General features: G+C 40.0%; 1 protein-coding gene across 3 annotated transcripts in view; it reads right to left on the bottom strand.

The window, feature by feature from the left end:
- Positions 1 to 20,977, bottom strand: part of phkb (phosphorylase kinase, beta) — a 274,002-nt gene that overhangs the window by 236,067 nt on the left and 16,958 nt on the right. For all 3 annotated transcript variants that reach the window (XM_080186956.1, XM_080186954.1, XM_080186955.1), the window contains 2 exons: positions 20,561 to 20,647; positions 8,660 to 8,798 (listed from right to left, as the gene is read on the bottom strand). In XM_080186956.1, coding sequence (XP_080043082.1) covers positions 8,660 to 8,798; positions 20,561 to 20,647 — 226 coding nt within the window. The remainder of the gene's footprint in view (positions 1 to 8,659; positions 8,799 to 20,560; positions 20,648 to 20,977) is intronic.

Here is a 20,977-nt window from a genome sequence, read left to right as displayed (position 1 = left end):
GTGCATGTGGACTTTTAGAAGGCATTTGATGCAGTGTCACACAACAGATTTGTAAGAAATGTCATCGGTCATGGAATACAAGCGATAGTAGAAATGTGGTACAGAATTACAAGGAGAGGCCTTGCCTCTCCTTGTGTCTGCTTCTAGTCTCACAATTGCATAAGATGTCTAATTCTGGCCTCTTCAGCATCTGTGATTTTAACTGCTCCATCAGTGATGGTTGCACTTTCAATTGCCTCTGTCCTAGGCTCAGCAATCTTCTCTATATTCACCACTACCCTTCTATTTTGCTTTCCTCCTATAAGATACTCTAAAACTTAACCTATTTGACCAAACTTTTGTTTATGTAACCTAAAACTCCCTCTGGGGTTCAGTGTTATATTTTGTTTTACAATGTGAAGTACCTTAGGACGTTTTATTACATTAAATGCACAATATAAATGTACAAATGTTGTTACTTAACAAGTTCTCTGACATTAGCAAGGAAGATTGACTAGGCAACAAATGCCTCTGCAGTAACCAAATCCGGTGCCTATGTTAATGAGAGATGGCCTGTAATATTTTATACTTAATTGCTTTTTCTACAACAGTTTGATACAACCATGGGCAGTTCAGAATCAATCACAATGTTGTGGGTCTTAAGTCACACTTAGGCCAGACCGGGTAAAGAGTGCACATTTCTTTGCTGAAAGGAAATGACCGAACTACTCCAGGGTTCAGCATACTCCACGCAACAAAATTAGGAGAGTGAAGCATTCTGGACTGCAATCAGATTCTTTTGCAACTATAACATGGACAATGTTGCCCCACAGGTGCATAAGTAAAGGATAGGAACAACGGAAAACTAGACTGAAGCAATTTTCTCTGCCAAAAATATCTACATCTTTGCAGAAAAGGTGCAAAGAACAAATGAACTGGAGCAGATGATTGAAGTTAAGCCTGTTCCCTCTTTCAATCAAACGATGGTTGATCTGTACCACAACTCTATTTATCTGTCTTTGATCCATATCACTTGATATCTTTGCCCATCACATTTTTATTGATCTGTCTCGAAAAATTTAATTGATCCAGAATCCAAAGCTTTCGGAAAACTAAGTTCGTGGTTTCCACGACCTTATTGTGAAAATGTGCTTCTCAATTTCCATCCCAAATGGCTCTAATTTTAACACTATCCTCTTATTCAGTATTCCCTCATCAGAGGAAATAGGTTTTTTGAGCACCTTAACTGAGTATCTTTATTATTTTAAAGATCATAGAACCATACAGTGCAGAAAGAGGCCCTTCGGCCCATCGAGTCTGCACCAAACACAATCCCACCCAGGCCCTACCCCCATATTCCTACATATTATACCCACTAATTCCTCTAACCTACGCATCCCTGGATACTAAGGGGCAATTTCTTAGCATGGCCAATCAACCTAACCCGCACATCTTTGGACTGTGGGAGGAAACCGGAGTACCGCGCCGATCTCAATTAGATCAACCGACACCATCTAAATTCATAGGAATATAAACTCAGGTTACTCTACCTGTCCATATATTTACCAATTCAATATTTAAGATGTGTTGTTCATCCAAAGCCACCTCCACAAGTTTATATGTCAAAGTCTTTGAGATAAAGGTCAACATTCCAATAGCCTACTTAGATGACTTTTTATACTTGTAGATACTTATGTACAAGTATTTAGTGATTAAACAAAGTGAATTAATTCACATTTCCTCACATAGGACATCAAAATGGATTGTGCCCATTCGTTTTTTTTTCCCCAATATATCCTTTTGCAACTTTTATTATGTTCTATGAATTATTACTCTCTCTACAGAATTTGCAATCCACTGGGTTTGTACTTGTTTCGGTTTGATGAATGGATTTTGATGGCTATATGTTTATTTGGTTGAGCGTAATTACTGAATAAGTAATTGTGCAGCAATTTGGTGGGGGGGGTTCCTAATCAATTTTGGGACTTATTTTCAGCTCACTCAGAATGGGGAGGGGCTGAAAATTTGTGGTCAGTTGAAGGGTTCTATTATGTTCTTTTCCAAATGAGGCTGCAACAATTTATGATTATTTTTCTTTATTCATTCACAGGATGAGGGTGTCTCTGGCTCAGCCAACATCCCTAGTTGTCCTCAAGAAAGTGGTAGTGAGCTGCCTTCTTAAACCGCTGCAATCCCTGTGGTGTTGTACGCACAGCGCCATTACTACTGTTCAGTAAAAGGGGCGGACGATGCAATATAAAAGATTTCCTACTCATTTCAACTGCTGAGGAATTGGGATGGCTGGGTTGTTTGTGACTAATGACAATCTCACTTAAGTGGTGGAGGAAGGGGGACTGTCAATCTGTGTTCAGTGCAGATGGAGGTGGCAGTTGGTCATCATTGGAAGGGATGATTTCCCAAAGTTCGTTCAAGTAGTTGGATACCAGTAAACTATGCTGACTGCTTTTCTGCAATCTTCTGTTCAGTATTATGGATGACCAGTATTTCTGGTTACCAGGGCAGGGGTCTGATTGTGGAATGGCAGTACCATTTAGTTTCTTCAGTCAAGAATGCAATTTTTAAAATTTCTGTGCACACTGGGTAACCCAATAAATAGTTCATTTAATTTGTGATTTGAAGCTTCCATTTGTTCTTCCTCAGCATTGTCTGCTTATCTGCACTATGACTTTAGAGCTAATCAGCAGTCTGAGTTTTAACCATTGTATTTTGTGACGTTCATGTGCCTTTAAGAAATTTTTTTAAAAAATCATGTTCTCTGCAGTTTATAAGCAGGTCTTTTGATTTAATTGTGGCACTGGCTGCCTGCTTAGATGTCTTTTTATTGCTGCTTAATTGCAGTTAAAGTGTCAGGTGGTTCCTCCACAGAGGAATCTAAGGATTTTTAGTTTAGAAGGTGTTTGGACAGCTGAAAAGCTGTCAGACTGAAAAGCAGTGTTTCTCTCTCTCTGTGTTGTAAATTCTGCTGGCTAGCCAGAAACAGGTCTCCTGGCCTTTCTGGGGAGAAAATTCTGTTATTGGTGGCTTCCTAAGCGACTAACGAGAGTCTCTCTCTTTCCCTGGTATTTTGGGGAAGCTGTTCTGACTTCAAGTTTGTCAGTGCGTAAATCAAGAGAACTGCAGCATCCAACCAAAGAACTAAATTCCAGCATCATGTGAGCATTCATATTTTCTGTGCTAACTCCATAGCAAGGCTTTTGTTTATGAGATTTGTTTGGTTGGAATGGTATTTCGCTGTTAAGGTTTATACAACATGATAGTTTTTCTCTTGTTTGTAATTGTTAAAAGCTATTGCTAATTTTCTTTCGATACACGTTAACTGTATTCTTAAAGAAACTTGGTTTGTTAAAAGCTCCCTAATGGGTCATTTGAATTATACCTGAAATGAAACATCTCATATTTGCCCTAGCCAAATTCAAATTGCAAAACTTACAATCCAGGCAGACTTTATAAAACACTTTGGAGTTTCTGACTTGAATTACAACAATTTTCTTTCCATAATTTTTGTTTTAATATCACGCAACAAGAATTAGCAGAAGTCAAAAGTAATGATTCATGGTTACAATGTTAAGACGTAGACAGTTATTGGATGGTTAAACAGGCAGGAGATAATGCAATTGGGTGGAGTTTGGGGAAGAAAAGAAATGGGAGTTTACACATAATGGAAAGGCACTTACTGATGAGCAGAGATTTGGGATTCAAATACATAATTTCTTCAAAGTACGAGCACAGGCAAATGAAGCCGCAAAAACGCCCGAAAGAATATTAGACTTAAAATCTAAACTTAGATTGTGTAAAAGATTAGATACAATAAACACAGTAAGAGTAGTAGTACTGGAGGGCTTGACATCCTTCAAGTCGGATAAATAACCAGGGCCGGATGGATTGTATCCCAAGTTGTAGAAAGAAGCCAGATAAGGAAAAGCAGATGCTTGGGGATCAGTTTTCAATCCATAAAGGTGAGCTCCCAAAGAGGTCTACAAATATCATACCATTATTTAGAAAGAATACGAGAGTTAGGCCAGGAAATTATAGGCTGGTCAGTGGTAAACAAATTATTGGAAACAATTCTAAGAGACAGCGTAAACTGTCATTCAGAAAGGCACATGTTGATCAAGGATAATCAGCATAGTTTTATTACAGGAAGATTGTGTTTTACTAATATACTTTTTGAGCAAGTAACAAAAAGGATTGATGAGGGCAGCGGATGTTGTCCACATGGATTTTGTAAGAAGTCTCACAACACCATACATGAACTTCAGTAAGGCATTTTACGAGGTTTCCCCATGGCAGAGTGGTCAGAAAAAGTGAGATCTCATGCAATACAAGAGAAGGGGGCAGGTTGGACCCAAAATTCATTCGATGACAGTAAACAAAGGATAATGGTCAATCGATGGTTTTGCAAATGAAAAAGTTTTAAAGTACTTTAACGTCTATTTATTGGTGTCACAAATAGGCTTATATTAACACTGCAACAAAGTTACTGTGAAGGTCCTCTAGTCGCCACACTCTGGCATCTGTTTGGTACACCAAGGGAGAATTTAGCATGGCCAATGCACCTAACGAGCACGTCCTTCAGACTGTAGGAAGAAACTGGAGCACCCAGAGGAAACCCACACTGACATGGGGAGAATGTGCAGACTCTGCACCAACAGTGACCCAAACTGGAAATTGAACCCGGGTCCCTGGTGCTGTGAGGCAGCAATGCTAATCACTGTGCCACTGTCACCTGTGCAATTGTGTACAGGTCTGGTCACCACATTACAGGACGGCTATAATTGCTGTGGAGAGAATGCAGAGGAGATTTAAGAACATAAGAACATAAGAAATAGGAGCAGGAGTAGGCCATCTAGCCCTTCGAGCCTGCCCCGCCATTCAATAAGATCATGGCTGATCTGTCGTGGCTCAGTTCCACTTTCCCGCCCTCTCCCCATAACCCTTAATCCCCTCTCTTATCAAGAACCCATCAACCCGCTTCTTAAAAATATTTAGCGAGGCAGCCTCCACCACTTCAACGGGCAGAGAATTCCAGAGATTCACCACCCTTTGAGTGAAGAAGTTCCTCCTCAACTCCGTTCTAAACCGCCTCCCCTTTATCTTGAGGCTGTGCCCCCTAGTCCTACTGTCTTTTTTGAGCGGGAAGAGTCTCTCCACCTCTATCCTATCCATCCCATTCATCATCTTATACGTCTCAATGAGATCTCCCCTCATTCTTCTAAACTCTAACGAGTACAAGCCTAGTTTATTCAGCCTCTCCTCATAGCTCAATCCCCTCAACTCCGGTATCAGCCTAGTAAACCTCCTCTGCACTCCCTCCAGGGCCAAAATATCCTTGCGCAGGTGCGGCGCCCAAAACTGCACACAGTACTCCAGCTGCGGCCTCACCAATGCCCTATACAGATGCAGCAAGACCTCCCTACTTTTATATTCAATCCCCCTCGCTATGAAGGCCAGCATCCCATTCGCCTTCCTGACCACCTGCTGCACCTGCAAGCTGGGTTTTTGAGACTCATGCACAAGGACCCCGAGGTCCCTCTGCACCGTCGCCTGCTGCAGTTTTTCGCCACGTAAGTAATAGTCCTTCCTACCATTCTTCCTACCAAAGTGGACCACCTCACACTTGCCAACATTAAATTCCATTTGCCATTTCCTGGCCCATTCGCCCAGCCTATCTAGATCCTTCTGCAGACTCTCCACACCCTCCGCACAATTTGCCTTTCCCCCAATCTTGGTGTCATCAGCAAATTTCGACACCCTGCACTCGGTTCCCTCCTCCAGATCATCTATATAAATGGTAAATAGCTGAGGCCCCAGCACCGACCCCTGGGGCACCCCACTAGTCACCAACCGCCAATCCGAATAGCACCCATTGACCCCCACTCTCTGCCTCCTATTTGACAACCAATCCTCTATCCACGCTAACACCCTACCCCCAACTCCATGTCCCCTGACCTTCTGCAATAACCTCTTGTGAGGTACCTTGTCAAACGCCTTCTGAAAATCCAGAAAGACCACATCCACCGGCTCTCCTCTATCCACTGCCCTAGACACATCCTCATAGAACTCCAGTAAATTTGTCAGACACGACTTCCCTTTAATGAAACCGTGTTGCGTCTGCCCTATCAAGCAATTCCCTTCAAGATGCCTCGCAATTTCCTCCTTAATGACGGATTCTAACATTTTACCTACCACAGACGTTAAACTAACCGGCCTATAATTCCCCGCCTTTTGCCTGGCACCCTTCTTAAACAACGGCGTAACATTAGCCGTTTTCCAATCTTCCGGCACTTCCCCGGAATCCAGCGACGTCTGGAAAATAACCACCAAGGCATCCACTATCACCTCCGCCATTTCTTTCAGAACCCTCGGATGCATTCCATCCGGTCCTGGGGACCTGTCCACAATCAGCCCCTCCAGTCTGTCGAGCACCACCTCTCTAGTAACAGTAATGTCATTAAGACCCTCCAGTCCTACCACCTTTCCATCGCTAACACCCGGCAAATTATTCACGTCCTCCTCCGTGAAGACAGAAACAAAAAAGTTATTCAAGACCTTAGCCATATCCCCATCCCCTACCACTAGCTCCCCTTTCTCATCCTCTAAAGGACCAACGTTCACCCTAGCCAGCCTCTTCCTTTTTATATATTTATAAAAACTCTTGCTATCCTTTTTTATATTAAGTGCTAGCCCAGCTTCATAGCTTCTCCTATGTTGCCAGTGCTTGAAAATTGCAGCTGAGGAGAGCTTGAATAGGCAAGGGTTGTTTCCCTTAAAAAAGCAGCGGCTAAGGGGTGACCTAATTGAGGTGTACAAAATTGAGGGATCTGGTTAGAACATACAGCAAAGGCTTGTTTCCACTACCTGAGGGGTCAATTTGCAGGGTGCATAGATTGGTAGAAAAATTAGAGAGGACATGAAGAAAAACATTTTCACTCAGAGAAGGGATGATGGGCATCTAGAATTCACTGTCCAAGTTGGTGGTTGACACTGAACACATTTAAAGGGTACCTGGATCAACATCTGAAGCTTTGTAACCTGCAAGGCTGCGGACCAGTGTGGGGTTAGAATTAAATTAAGTGGCCCATTTTCTTTTCTTCTTTTCTGACTGATGCAGACATGATGGGCTGAATTGGCCCTTTCTACACCATTACTTTTCTGTAGATCTAAGTAGGTGCAGAGAGTACAACAACATAGAAATAATGATGAGTTTGTACTAAATATTGGTCGTGGCGCAGTTAAAGGACTGCATGCAGTTTTTGGAATGCCATTATTCAAAGTACTTTATACCCATTCAAACCATACAGTATGGATCCACCAGGATAATGCTAAGGATTTTATTTCACTGGAATAGAGAACGCAACGAGGAGATTCAAATAAGCAGTTTTAAAACTAATATTTGCAGTGAATCAGGGAACACATTCTTCTGGTTAGAGACAAAAAATTATCAAACTAAAATATCACTAAGTGTTAGGAGAGGTACTAAGAGAAATTTGTTTTGTTGGAGCATGGAATAAATAGCACTCTTAAGACACAGAGTGTTTCATCAATGAACAAAATTGGATAAGTTGAGTAGAGCAATATACAGGGCTATAGGGAAAGTGAATACAACATAAAAACTAGAAGACAGAGCAGCCCAAATAGTCTCTTGAGTCTATTTTCCCGTTCAATTTGATCATGATTGATCATCGGCCTCAACTCCACTTTCCTACCTGTTAGCCATATTCCTCAATACCCTGAGACACCAAAAATCTGTCTCAGTCTTAATGTAGTAACAGATGGAAAAATCGATGAATCTGGGGTAAAGAATTTCAAAGATTCACAACTCTGAGTGAATAAATATCTCTTTACCTCAGATCTAAGTGATCAGTTCCTTATCCTCCTGTGGTCTAAATTTCTCAGCCGGGGAAACAACCTCACTGTCTGTTCTATCAAGCCCATTCAGAATCTTGTATGTTTCAATGAAATCAGCTATCCTTTTTTTAAAATTCCAGAGTGCAGACTCAATTTAAAAAGTCTTTCATCCCGGGAACCAATCTAGCCAACCTTTGTTATATCACCCAGAATCTAAGGATATTCTTCCTTAGATTTGAAACCCCAACTATGCACAGTATGCCAGGTGTGGTCTCACCAGTGTCATGTACAGTTGCAGCAAGATTTCCTTTTTCTCGTATTTGAATCCCTTTGCAATAAAGACCAACTTGCCTTCCTAATTGCTTGCTGTACCAGCATGTTAACATTGCACTCCTTGTACATGCAGGAGAGTGTAATTAGATTTAGAATGCTCCAGTAATGAGCTAACACACACACAATGGGTCAAACAGGCTCTTTTAATGCTGCAAACATCTATGTTTTCATAGGCGCCATCAAGAGAAACACTTAATTCATCAGTGCAGAGTTCACATCAACGTTTTGCTGCGAGTACAGAACTCTGTCCAAAACAAGATCCGGTCAATATAGGAGAAGTGATAGTAAAGACAGATCCTTCTGAAATTACAGCATTGTATCTGAATTGTCACATCAATTTAGAGAAACACAAACTATTCACTTCAATTTGCAATTTATGGACTACCAAGTTCTGAGCAGACATAAAATATCTAACAACATATTAAATACATAAAATATCTTAGTAGTAAAATCCAGATACCACGAGGATTGGACTTACCTATAAGCTAGTGCTACAGCCCAAGCACTGGCAGCACAATAAAGGCAATCTCGAACTTTGGCATGATTACTATTACCAACAGTCTTGCTGGGGAAAAGACCTGTCGCAGGACTCTGGTAGTTTAATACAGTTGATTTTACTGCAAATAAACAAAAATATGCGAATTGTTAACATGAACTTGAAATCCCACACTAAATTGGCTCATGCGCAATGAAATCTGTTGATCAGTTAGAGATTATGCTGTTCCAACATGCCAGAAATCAACTTTCCTGGGTTATATGATCACATTACACTAGAAAAAAGGTAATTTAATTTGCTATTATTTCAACAGCATGGATCAACAACTTCAAAAACTATAATGCAATCAAGCATAAGGATGGCAAGTAACAGTTCTGGAGAAAGGGTCAACAACTGGATGTTTGATAAAATTCTCGCAATATTATCTTACTTCCAGCTCAAAGACTTGTTTTAATCTTAATGGAACTAGTTTTGCAAGCTGCATTTATGTAGATTTCAGTGTAAAATTCTGAAGTAGGAAGAAAGCCAAGACATACTATTACAAATCACTCTTGCGCGGTTGGAAGTTGGGTTGAAATCTTCTAGCAATTAGGAATAATAAAAAAACTGACAGCCTGGTAAACCTTTGCTATACTCCCTCTATAGCTACATTCCCTCCATAGGAGTGCTACATATAATCTACAGAAACAAATATTGAGGACAGGTATCCTTTCCAAAAAGTGGTTACATCATTCTGACAGAAGCCTGGCATCAAAAGACCAAAAGACTAAATAATTAACTATTGTAAGGTGCATGAATGTCCGTTCCCTAGTATCAATTCTGTAGTGTATTCAGGAAATTACAACTCAAAATTCACTTTGATCATGGCTGATCGTCAAATTCAATATCCTGATCCCGCCTTCCTCTATATCCCTTGATCTCTTCAGGCCAAGAGTTAGATCTAATGTCTTCTTGAAATCACACGTTTTGGCCTTAACTACTTCTTGTGACAGTGAATTCACCATTTCCTGGATGAAGAAATTTCTCCTCACCTCAATCTTAAAAGGTTTATCCTTTATCCTCAAACTATGACCTCTGGTTCTGATCTCCCCCGCCATGGGAATATTCCCTCAGAAATTTATAAAATTTTAACAGGATTAGACATGGTAGATTAAATGAGGATCTCGTCTGTCTTCTAAACTCCAATGAACACAATCCTAACTTACATAGATTCTCCTGCCACTCCAGGAATCAGCCTGGTAAATCTTTGCAACACTCGCTCTCTGGCAAGGACATCTTTCCTCACATGGAACACCAAAACTGTACACATACTCCGGGTGTGGCCTCACCAACACTGTGTTTAGTTCCTACTGCAGCATCAGGCGAGTCCGAAACAACCAGTGATCTTATTGCTCCTGCCAATTTCCTTATTGAGAATGATATAGTGACCCCTCCAAGGAAAGAAATATCTACTGACATGCCCAAGTGACGGATATCATCAGATATAAACATCCCTGCGATTGATCGGGGATGGGGGGACTTAGAAGGGAGAGGAATGTTGGGTATATGGGGAAACCACAATTACTTTGTGATATCATCAGGTCATCCAGCCTGCCAGAGTGGGGAATTGAAGCATGTACAATGCACACCTAAAACAAACCTGTTTTCTGTTTTGATTAAAACATGTGTACACCTCCTGAACTGAACTGAGCCCCCCACCCAAAGACAACACAACAAAATTCACGACAACTGTTTTCAGTAGAGTAAATTAATTCCTCCAGTAGCAATAGCAGATGCATCTGATACTGTCAAAGATTCCAGCACAGTTACTGATAGCCAACTCTAAAACAGTCACCTTTACTGAACTCAAGTTGTCTGGTGCAACTCTGAACAGACATGAGACATTGAATCCAATATAATGAGGAGGGTCAGAGCTTCAATTGCTGACCAACATTTGAAATGTTGATTCTGAATGCTGCTGGTGAGGATGAGGAAGAAGCCCAAGCAAGCGACATTCTGTGAAGATGGAGGATGTTCAATGGTAGCATGCTGACTTGAGTCAGAAAGTTGTGGGTTTAAGTCTAACTGCAGCAACTTGAAAACATAATCAAGTAATGTCTTTCAGAAGAAAAGTTAAATGAAATCACCATCTGCCCTTCCATATGGATATCAAAAATCACATGCCATTATTTTAAAGAAGATTTCTCCCATTGGATAGTATTTGTCACTCAGCTGACATAACTAATGCAGACTAATTGATACAGAACAGAAGGATGAAGACAACAGAAGAGAAGGTTGAGGACAAAACAGAAGTTAAAGAGAGCACATTAAATAGTGAAGGCAGTGTCAGTAATCCTAATACTAGACACATCAGGCAAAAGCAAAACAGAGAGCAAGGGAAATCTAGATTTTACTGCATTTATTTCAATGCAAGAGTCCTGATGGGCAAGGCAAATGAACTCAGGACATGGATGGGTACGTGGTTCTGAGATATTATAGCTATTACTGAAACATGGCTAAGGGAAGGACAGGACTGGCAACTCAATGTTTCAGGATATAGATACTATAGGAAAGATAGAACAGGAGCTAAGAGAGGAGGGAGAGTTGCAGTTTTGAATAAGGAAAACATCACGGCAGTACTGAGAGGAAATATATCTGAGGGTTCATCCATTAAGTCTATGTGTGTTGAACTGAGAAATAAGAGGGAAATCACCTTGATGCGGTTGTACTTTAGGCCCCCAAATAGTCAGCAGATAATTGAGGAGCAAATATACAAGGAGATTACAGATAGCTCCAAGAAAAATAGGGTAGTAATAGTAGGGAATTTTAAATTTCCCAGCATTAACTGGGACAGCCATAGTATTAGAGGTTGGATGGAGAGAAATTTGTTGGGTATATTCAGGAGGAATTTCTCATTCAGAGAGGTGGAAAAATTGACCTCCTCTTGGAAAATAAGGAAGGGCAGGTGACAGAAATGTGAGTGATAGATCACATTCCTCTTAGAGTGAAGGGCAAGGCTGGTAGGAGGAGGGAACCCTTGATGACTTGGGATATCGAGGCCTGATCAAGGAGGCGGCAACACATGATGTGCATAGGCAGGTGGAATCAAGTGAATCTCTTGAAGAGTATAGGGGGTGTAGGAGTAGCGTTAAGAGAGAAATCAGGAGGGCAAAACGGGAACATGAGATTGGTTTGACAGATGAGGCAAAGGCGAATTCAAAGAGGTTCTACAAATACATCAAGGGCAAAAGAGTAATTAGGGAGAGAGTTGGGATCAACAAAGTCATCTATGTGCAGATCCACAAGAAATGGGTGAAATCCTAAATGAATATTTCTCATCAGTATTCACTGTTGAGAAAAGCATGGATATTAGGGAACTTGGGGAAATAAATAGTGATGTCTTGAGGAGTGCACATATTATAGAGAAGATGGTGCTAGCAGTCTTAAAGCGCATCAAGGTAGATAAATCCCCAGGACTTGATGGTGTATCCCAAGACAATGTGGGAAGCCAGGGAGAAAATTGCAGGTCCCTGGGCAGAGATATTTGAATCATCAGTAGTCACAGGTGAGGTGAAGACTGGAGGGTGGCAAATATTGCGCCTTTGTTTAAGAAGGGCTGCAGGAAAAAGCCTGTGAACTGCAGGCCAGTGAGCCTCACATCTGTATTGGGTAAGTTATTAGAAGGTATTTTGAGAGACAGTATCTGCAGGCATTTAAAGAGGCAAGGACTGACTGGGAAAGTCAGCATGGCTTTGTGAGTGGAAAAACATGTCTCACAAATTTGACTGAGTATTTTGAAGGGGTAACCAAGAAAGTAGATGAGAGCAGTGCAGTTGATGTTGTCTACATGGACTTTAGCAACACCTTTGACAAGGTACCACATGCTAGGTGCTGCATAAGGTTAAATCTCACGGGATTCAGGGTGAGGTAGCCAAATGGATACAAAATTGGCTTGATAAAGAAGACAGAGGGTGATTGTAGAAGGTTGTTTCTCAAACTGAGGGTCTGGGACTAGTGGTGTGCCTCAGGGATCGGTGCTGGGTCTAGCTATTTGTCATTTATATTAATGATTTGGATGAGAATTTAGTAGCCATGGTTAGTAAGTTTGCAGATGACACCAAGATTGGTGGCATAGTGGACTGTGAAGGTTATCTAGGATTGCAACAGGATCTTGATCAATTGGGCCAATGGGCTGACGAATAGCAGATGGAGTTTAAATATAGATAAATGCGAGGTGATGCATTTTGGTCAGTCCAACCAGGGTAGGACTGACCCAGTTAATGGTAAGGTGTTGGGGACAGTTGCAGAACAAAAGAACAAAGAACAAAATCAGCCCGGGAAACAGGCCCTTCGGCCCAAAGAGCCCGTGCCGCCATCTCAACACCACCAGTCCACCTCTCTACCCATGACCCCTATCTAATGTTTTATGGCCATCCAGATTGAGGGAATCTGATTTAGGGACAATTTATTCCTGCCAATCAGCCTAACAGCACATCTTTGGGGTGTGGGAGGAAACCGGAGCACCGGAGAAAACCCACGCAAGCACAGGGAGAATGCGCAAACTCCCACAGACACTGGCCCAAATCCATGTGTCTGCACAGCAATCAGCGATAGTCACTGAGCTGTCGTCTTGCCCAGTATCTGGTCCAGTTTAGGCACACACTAACGACATGAAGCACTAGGCCAATCTCGAACAACCAAAAGCAGCCCCAGTACGACCCATCGCGTGTATGCCCCTCATTGGACACGAGGTGGACTGACTTAAAACCTGTGAATGAAAAGAGAAAAAACATTATTATCATACTATACCCAGATCGAGGGGTACAGGTTCATAACTCCTTGAAAGTGGAGTCACAGGTGGACAGGGTGGTGAAGAAGACATTCAGCATGCTTGGTTTCATTGATCAGAACATTGAATGCAGGAGTTGGGACCTCTTGTTGAAGTTGTACAAGACATTAGTGAGGCCACACTTGGAATACTGTGTACAGTCTAGTCACCCTATTATAGAAAAGGATATTATTAAACTAGAAAGAACGCAGAAAAGATTTACTTAGAAAAAACCAGGAATTGATGGTTTGAATTAAAAGGAAAGGCTGGATAGACTGGGACCTTTTTCTCTGGAGCGCAGGAGGCTTAGGATTGATCTTGTTGAGGTCTATAAAATAATGAGGGAATAGATCAGCTAGATAGTCAATATCTTTTCCCAAACATATGGGAGTCTAAAACTAGAGGATATAGGTTTATGATGAGAGGGGAGAGATAAAATAGGGTCCAGAGGGGTAATTTTTTCACACTGAGGGTGGTTAGTGTCTGGAGCAAGCTGCCAGAAATAACAGAGGTGGGTATAATCTTGTCTTTTAAAAAGCGTTTAGACAGTTACATGGGTAAGATGGATATAGAGGATGTGGGCCAAATGTGGGCAATTGGGACTAGCTTAGGGGTTAAAAAAGGATGGCATGGACAAAGCTGAAGGCCTGTTTCCATACTTAAAAAAAATTGGTGGTTATCACATTATTGCTCATGAGACTGTATGCATAATGCCATGTTTCCCTGCGTTGCAACAATAAATACAAATCAAAAATGCTTTGTTGGCTGTAAAGCACTTTGGAATGTCCTGAAATCATGGGAGGCACCATATAAATGTTGTTCTTTCTTTAGGAGCAGATAATCATTGAATTAAAGAATCCTACAGTGCAGAAGGAGGCCACTCAGCCCATCAAGACTGCACCAACCACAGTCCCACCCAGGTGCTATCCTAATAACCTCATGCATTTACCCTAGCTAATCCCCCCTGACACTAAGGGGCAATTCTGTATCATGGCCAATTTACCTAACCCTCACATCTTTGGACTGTGGGAGGAAACCAGAGCACCTGGAGGGAACCCACACAGACACGGAGAACATGTAAATGCCACACAGACAGTGACTCAAGCTGGGAATCAAACCTCAGTCCCTGGCACTGAGACACAGCAGTGCTAATCACTGTGCCACCATGTTGCCCCTAATCCCACTGCTTTGTCTACATAGCATGCAAGGAACAATTCTTTTCATTGTAGGCTAATACATGTGACAATAATATATCAAATCAAACCTCCTAATTTCACACCCAATCTAATAGGATTCTTCTATCATTTCCTACATTAGTTAATATATTTTGACCATGTTTAAATAATTGCAGCAAAACAAAAAGAGTTATTCCAAAAATGTATTAACTGTTATTTGTCAGAGATATTTACTAAACCAAATTAAAGCCCAAAGTCTTGTCAGGAATTGGATCATGACTGTCAAACAGAGCAGCAGGAAGAAACTAAAGGATTAAACTGAAGCAGCAGTCATAATTAAGCTTCTTCCTTGAAATCAAAGTAAAGTAAAAGCAGCAGCTATAAACTATGATTAATCCTTGAAAGCAGCAGACACAAATTAATTTTAAAAAAATCAGAAACAGTTTCCAAAAAAGGAAAGAAATGTAGAGGAAGTTGGATAAAATATGCATGTGAGCAGAACAATGGCAAGTGAGGTTTAAGGCAGACTGGGTACAAAGCTTTGCAAATAGGAAGGAAAATAAATGGCAAACATACTTCAGGAATGGTGTTTAAATAGTTGCAGGTAACGTTTACACGTGCGAGAAGCAACATAGGTTCCTGCACAGGAACTTGTTGTCTGCAAACAAAAATGAATACGCTGAAGCCCTGGCTTTTCCTGAATTATCTCAGAGCCTGCGGAGTGATAGTTCTCTTTTGCTTTCTTCATGACTTTCATTAGTCAAGATGTTGCCAACATGTCAACCAAATCGCATCCTTTTCTCCTGCAGTACAAATTGTGATTGCCTGAAATCTGCATTTGTCCTGATGTGTGCAAGACGAAAATCTTTGGCAACATGTCTCTTTTCAGCAATAATTTTATGGTTTCCGAAACCAAAGGACGTTCACATCAGATATTTATTTTGATAATACATTATTCTGAATACAGCAAAAACATATACCTGTGGATTTATAATATGTATCTAAAAATGCATAGAGATAAAACAAACTGTAGACAAATTATTTGCAGCTGAATAACCTCATGCAAACTGAATGTTGCAGTAGTGTTTATATATAGTAAATGATGCTAAGCACATTACTGCACTGATAGGGCAGGTCAAGCAAGTTGGCGGAGAAAAATGCAACTATGAAATATTGCAGTACAGAATCTACCATAATAAATGCAGATAATGTTCCAGATTAATCTTTTCCACGTATTGTCAGTCTGTTTTGCACAAGAATGAACTTAAACTGCACATAAAGTTCCATAGAATAGCTGTGAAAGTGAAGTTAACAGATGCTTGCTGTCACACCATTACTCTACTATTTGCCAAGATTATTTGAGAAGCATTAATAGTAACTAAAAATAGAAATCAAGTTGAAACATGAGTACATCTGTCAGGTAATGCTGGAGTAATGGTTCTTTGTCGAATAATCTAAATGGACTTATTTAATTATAAGTCTTATTTGGAAGTGGTTCCCATGCGCTCTTTATCCTCTAATTAACATATGCAAATCAAAAAATGCTATTATTGGCAAGAAGCAGTGAGAAACCAATGTCCATGCACTAAGCACACAAAATAAGAGAACTTGCAATACATTCAATCTGTTCACTTGGAAACTGTCAGCATTTGCTATCATCATAACCGTGAAGCCAGCAACACCTTCAGGCATCTACACATTGCAATTAAATATGGAAATACAAAAGCTGCTGTCCGTGAATTCCTGCTCCGCCACAGGGTGCGCCATTGAAGCTCCTGCAGATGAAAATGTTCTGAATTCACTAAAATTGATGCAAATTTGCGCTTTTATACTATTAATCTCTGTAAAATCCTTGAGAAAGTTATGTCTTGTTGACTGAAATGTAATTGGGTTTTTAAAGAATGAAGTAAGTTCATAATTATTGTTATAAAAACCTCACTGTTCTGGAAAAACTCATTTTATATTGGTGGAATGTCTCATTTCTCCATTATACTAAAGCTTCCACAGATTTTAAATTTATTTTTGTTTATGATATATTATTTCCACCACCTCAACCCTATGTGCATGTTCCATCATTGTTCTGCTGCCGGTAAAATGATTAAAAAGTGCAGGACTATTAGCGGTTCTTACTTCTACTTTGCTGTCTGTGAGAATTCTTCTAAGAAATTGGCTGCTTAGCCTGCTTAATGACATCACTATTGCTAGGTGCTAAAGATTTCTTTGAGCTAACGCCAGAAGCAAAGTAACATCAGGAAGGAGAAAGCCCACTTTCAGTATATCTTTATAGGTAGCTATAATTGTTGTCAGCGATGAGTGTTATGAGTGAATAAACAGGTAACCGTAGTAACACGCAGGGAAGAAAAAAATCTAAATTTACAACACCAATGTTGTAAACATCATTCTCAATTAATAAAAGGACACGTCCAACACAAAAAATATCCAGTAACTTAAGTTAAATGTTTTGTTTTAATTGCCAAGTCTGCCAAGTTCTTGGCAAGTTTTAAGTGTTTCAAATGGGCAAGTGGATTATCTGTTTGAGAAATTATTTATTATTGCATATATTTCCAATATCACAATTTGTTATTTGCTGGGTCATAATTCATGTCATGCGCTGGGCCCAATGGTATCACCACAAGGCCCAAACTCTTTTTAGCTATTTGTTTTTTAAATTTGATCAACAAATTGTTGGCACAAAACATGTTGGTTATTGAACATGTGCCCATCTTGTGCAATGAAGGAAAGAGAGGTGAGCAGAGGCAGCTAGAAGGATTTGGATAGGCTAGACATCAGTTTCTGATGATCAGCCCTTGATGGGGAGCCATTTGTCACTGATCCTTCTCCTGCTAATGCTTTTTTCTTCCTGTCTCATGAAGAGCTAATGGATACCTATTCCTCAGGGCATTCAAATTAAGAAAATCAGAAAGCCTCAGTCATTACATTTAATGTTGAAACTTAAACAGAAACTGTGAAAGGATGATTGTGTATACAGTGGAGATTATGAATATTAATACAAGATGAAAACACAGTTTGTGAAGAAAAGGCCACAATGTCGCTGGCCTATAAAAAGCATGTAATTAACTCATCTTCTTGGGACTGACACTGGAAATGATACAAGTTTCTGACCACTTTTCCAAGAGGAAATAATGGAACAAATCTAAATATGACTCTTACCCTGCAGCAGGGGAACCATATCATTTGCTTCCTTTAGTAAGTAAGACTGTTCTCAAGAATGCTGTCAGACTCAAACTCATTTGAGAAAACACTTGGCCTTGCTTAGAACAACTGCAGGATGGTGTGGCTATGACAGGAAAACCACCTAGTCGTAGGCTATAGGCAATGAACTTTGACAATTAATTTAAACTTTTGTACATTATGCCAGCAAAACACAAATGGTTTGGAATATTTACTTTTAAATGTGAAACTTGAAGCATATTTCCAAATACTTGGAGCTTGCTGACCTTGAATAAATTTCAACATAATTACTGTGTCAAGTGTTCATTGTTTTACAGAATGCCCAATGTACTGCAATCACCACAGCACAACATGAGTATCAATTGTGCTGAGATTTATAGGAACGTACCATGGGGATACTTGATTCCCATTCTTTCACTAAGCTTGAATTCAATCATTCCAGCACCCATGGGTTTACTGTGCTTCATAAAAGATTCCAAGACGAGTCATACAACAATTTATGTTTAAAATAGATAGAGCTGAGTTATTTGAAAAGTATCTTGCTGATGCAAGCAGATAAATCGATATAAAAATACAAATCGGTTCAACATTAGATTTTTAAAATATTTTCAACTACTGGTTAAGATGAGGATTCTCGAGTGGTGAAAATGGCAAATATAACATCAAGGCACTTTCTGAGAATGTTATAGTAAATTGAACTGTCACGTCTTCACAGAGCATCTGAGAATGCTACAGTAAATTGAACTGTCACATCTTCACAGAACAACTGGAAATTAACAAAACTTGCGATGCTTTACCTTAAAAATAACACGTTGGGCACTTTTCCATGGAAAATGTGCAAAGTAAGAACAAGGAACTCGCAGAATATATCAGACAATTTTTCATAAATAGGTTTTAATAGATAAAACTGAGTACAATATAAACAAGCCACCAGCACTTTCACCCCTAATCTCCACACTCAAGTACGGTCATTTAATGCCTTCTTTGTCCACAGTTCCCTTATTCACATAGCCATCTATTAACTTAAGACAAAAAAATCTTTTAAAACTGTTACTTTTATCTGTTTTAGATGGAGCTGAGAAATAAAATGTATTGATCCATTACTTACTCGGAGTGGCAATCACCAGTAGGTTGTCACTCTGGAGAGACTTAACCTTGTTAAAATTCCTAAGCCCCATCTCACCCAAACTTCCTCACTCAGGCTGAATGAAACAGTTGCACCAAAGTGCAACAGCATGGAATAACTGGAGTGCAGAAAGACACAGCCACTTTTACAGCACTAGGGTTGTGGTCAGAATCAGATCAGGGGGAGGAGGGGAGTCAGATGAGGGGGGTCAGGGTTGGAGTTGGACCACGACGTGGGGTCTGATGTGTTGGGTCAGGCCAGTTAGAAGTGCTTTTTTTTCCCCCTTCTAACTTTTTCAAAGTATCAGGGTAAAACTGGTCGAACCATTCAAAATTGGTAATTTAAAATTACTTTGTTGAGTAGTTCCCAGCCCAGCACAATTATCCAGGGGAGATTTGCATTCTGGACAATTGTTGGGTAAACCCTTACTTGGCAACTTCCTAGAGGGATTCCCCAGCACAGCACTGGGGTATTCTCCCCAAATACAATGATGGGGAACCAGGAAGTCATTGACCATTGAGTGAGCCAGCAAGGCCACAGAACATTCAAGGCTTACGTAGAAGGACTCTCTCCTGCTTTTACTGCTTGCCTTGTATGTGTTAGAAGGATTTAAAGGCTGATATTCAATCATGTTATGAACATACATCAAGTCCTGGGATGAACTTGAAACTAGAGCTTTTGGATCAAAGGCTTGGCTGCTACCCACTACACCAACAATGCCCAACTCACAACTAAAGTCACAATTGAACCCAGACAAGGTAGAAGGGAGATAGAAATACCCAAATGCAGGTTTAAACTGACTTTACTACATGGCAAATTTTTCTGGCAATTTTATATTTTCATCTTCATCACTTTTTACCGCTCCTTTCATTATTCTCAGTCAAATAAGTTGCTCATTTCGATCCTGTTGTTCAGTCATTTACTCACAGCACACAAGATTTACAGAAGGCAAGCATGCAACTTGTGTCCAGGTTCCCACCAACGCTGAACCACAATTCTTGGCAGAAAATACATGACTACATGTGTGACTCATCTGCAATTTTTATCTCCTCCCTTGTGGAGAAGAACCTGGATGCTGTGCAGCAACAAATGCATTGTGAACATTGTAGCCTATTCCCCAGTAACTGGTCATTTGCTTGTCTTGCTCTTTGTGGAATATTGCTGCATATGACTTGGCTGCCGTGCTTAGCTAAATGAAGACAGTGACTACCCGATAAATAAATCAGTTGGTTGTAAAGCAGGGTGGGAAGTGCTGAAGATGTAATAAAGCAATACATAAATGTAAGTTATTTCTAATAAACTACCATTCATTTCTCAACAATTGCCAGGCATATATGACAAGGAGGTTACATTATGTTTCTTAATGAAGAAATCTATAATAGGAAGGGAATATAATGTAATATCTACTCACAATATCATGATCATGGTCTACATGATTATTTCTTTCTTCCTGAGCAGCATACATTTCACTAACATCCAAGAACTGATTCCATATAATAGATTGCACGACAATTATGTACAAAAACTTAGCATTTTACAGATACAAACCTATAAATGTAAAATCTGTGTTTAAAACATCTTACCATTTCTGTAATATCTGTCAAGTTTGTCCAACCGATTTTGATCTGCTGAAGTTAATGATAAAGTTCTGGCTGGTTCATATACAGAGTCTAAGGAAAGATAAAACTGCATATTACAATCACATGGAGATGACATTGTGTAGCTAAAAATCAGTTAGAAATCATACGCATTATATACACTTGTGTCACAATGCAAAGTTAATTCAATGCACGTCAAAACAAAATTGCTTATAGATTTGCATTATAGTCAAATATCCTAAACAAATAATGAAGATTAAAATGCAGAGAGGGCAGGATCGGAACTAAAATTATTTTGACTAGTTTTTTTCTTTTTGTTGCAATATTTCAGTGTAAATCTTCTCCAAATTGTTTTCACAGTACACAAATGCAATACTGGAGGTCTGAAGAAAATTTGAATTT

The sequence above is a fragment of the Carcharhinus amblyrhynchos genome, chromosome 4 (genome assembly GCF_965287045.1).
Source record: "Carcharhinus amblyrhynchos chromosome 4, sCarAmb.v2.hapA, whole genome shotgun sequence".
Classification (NCBI taxonomy): domain Eukaryota; kingdom Metazoa; phylum Chordata; class Chondrichthyes; order Carcharhiniformes; family Carcharhinidae; genus Carcharhinus; species Carcharhinus amblyrhynchos.
Note: the sequence above shows the minus strand (reverse complement) of the source record. Positions and strands in the feature narration are given on the sequence as shown.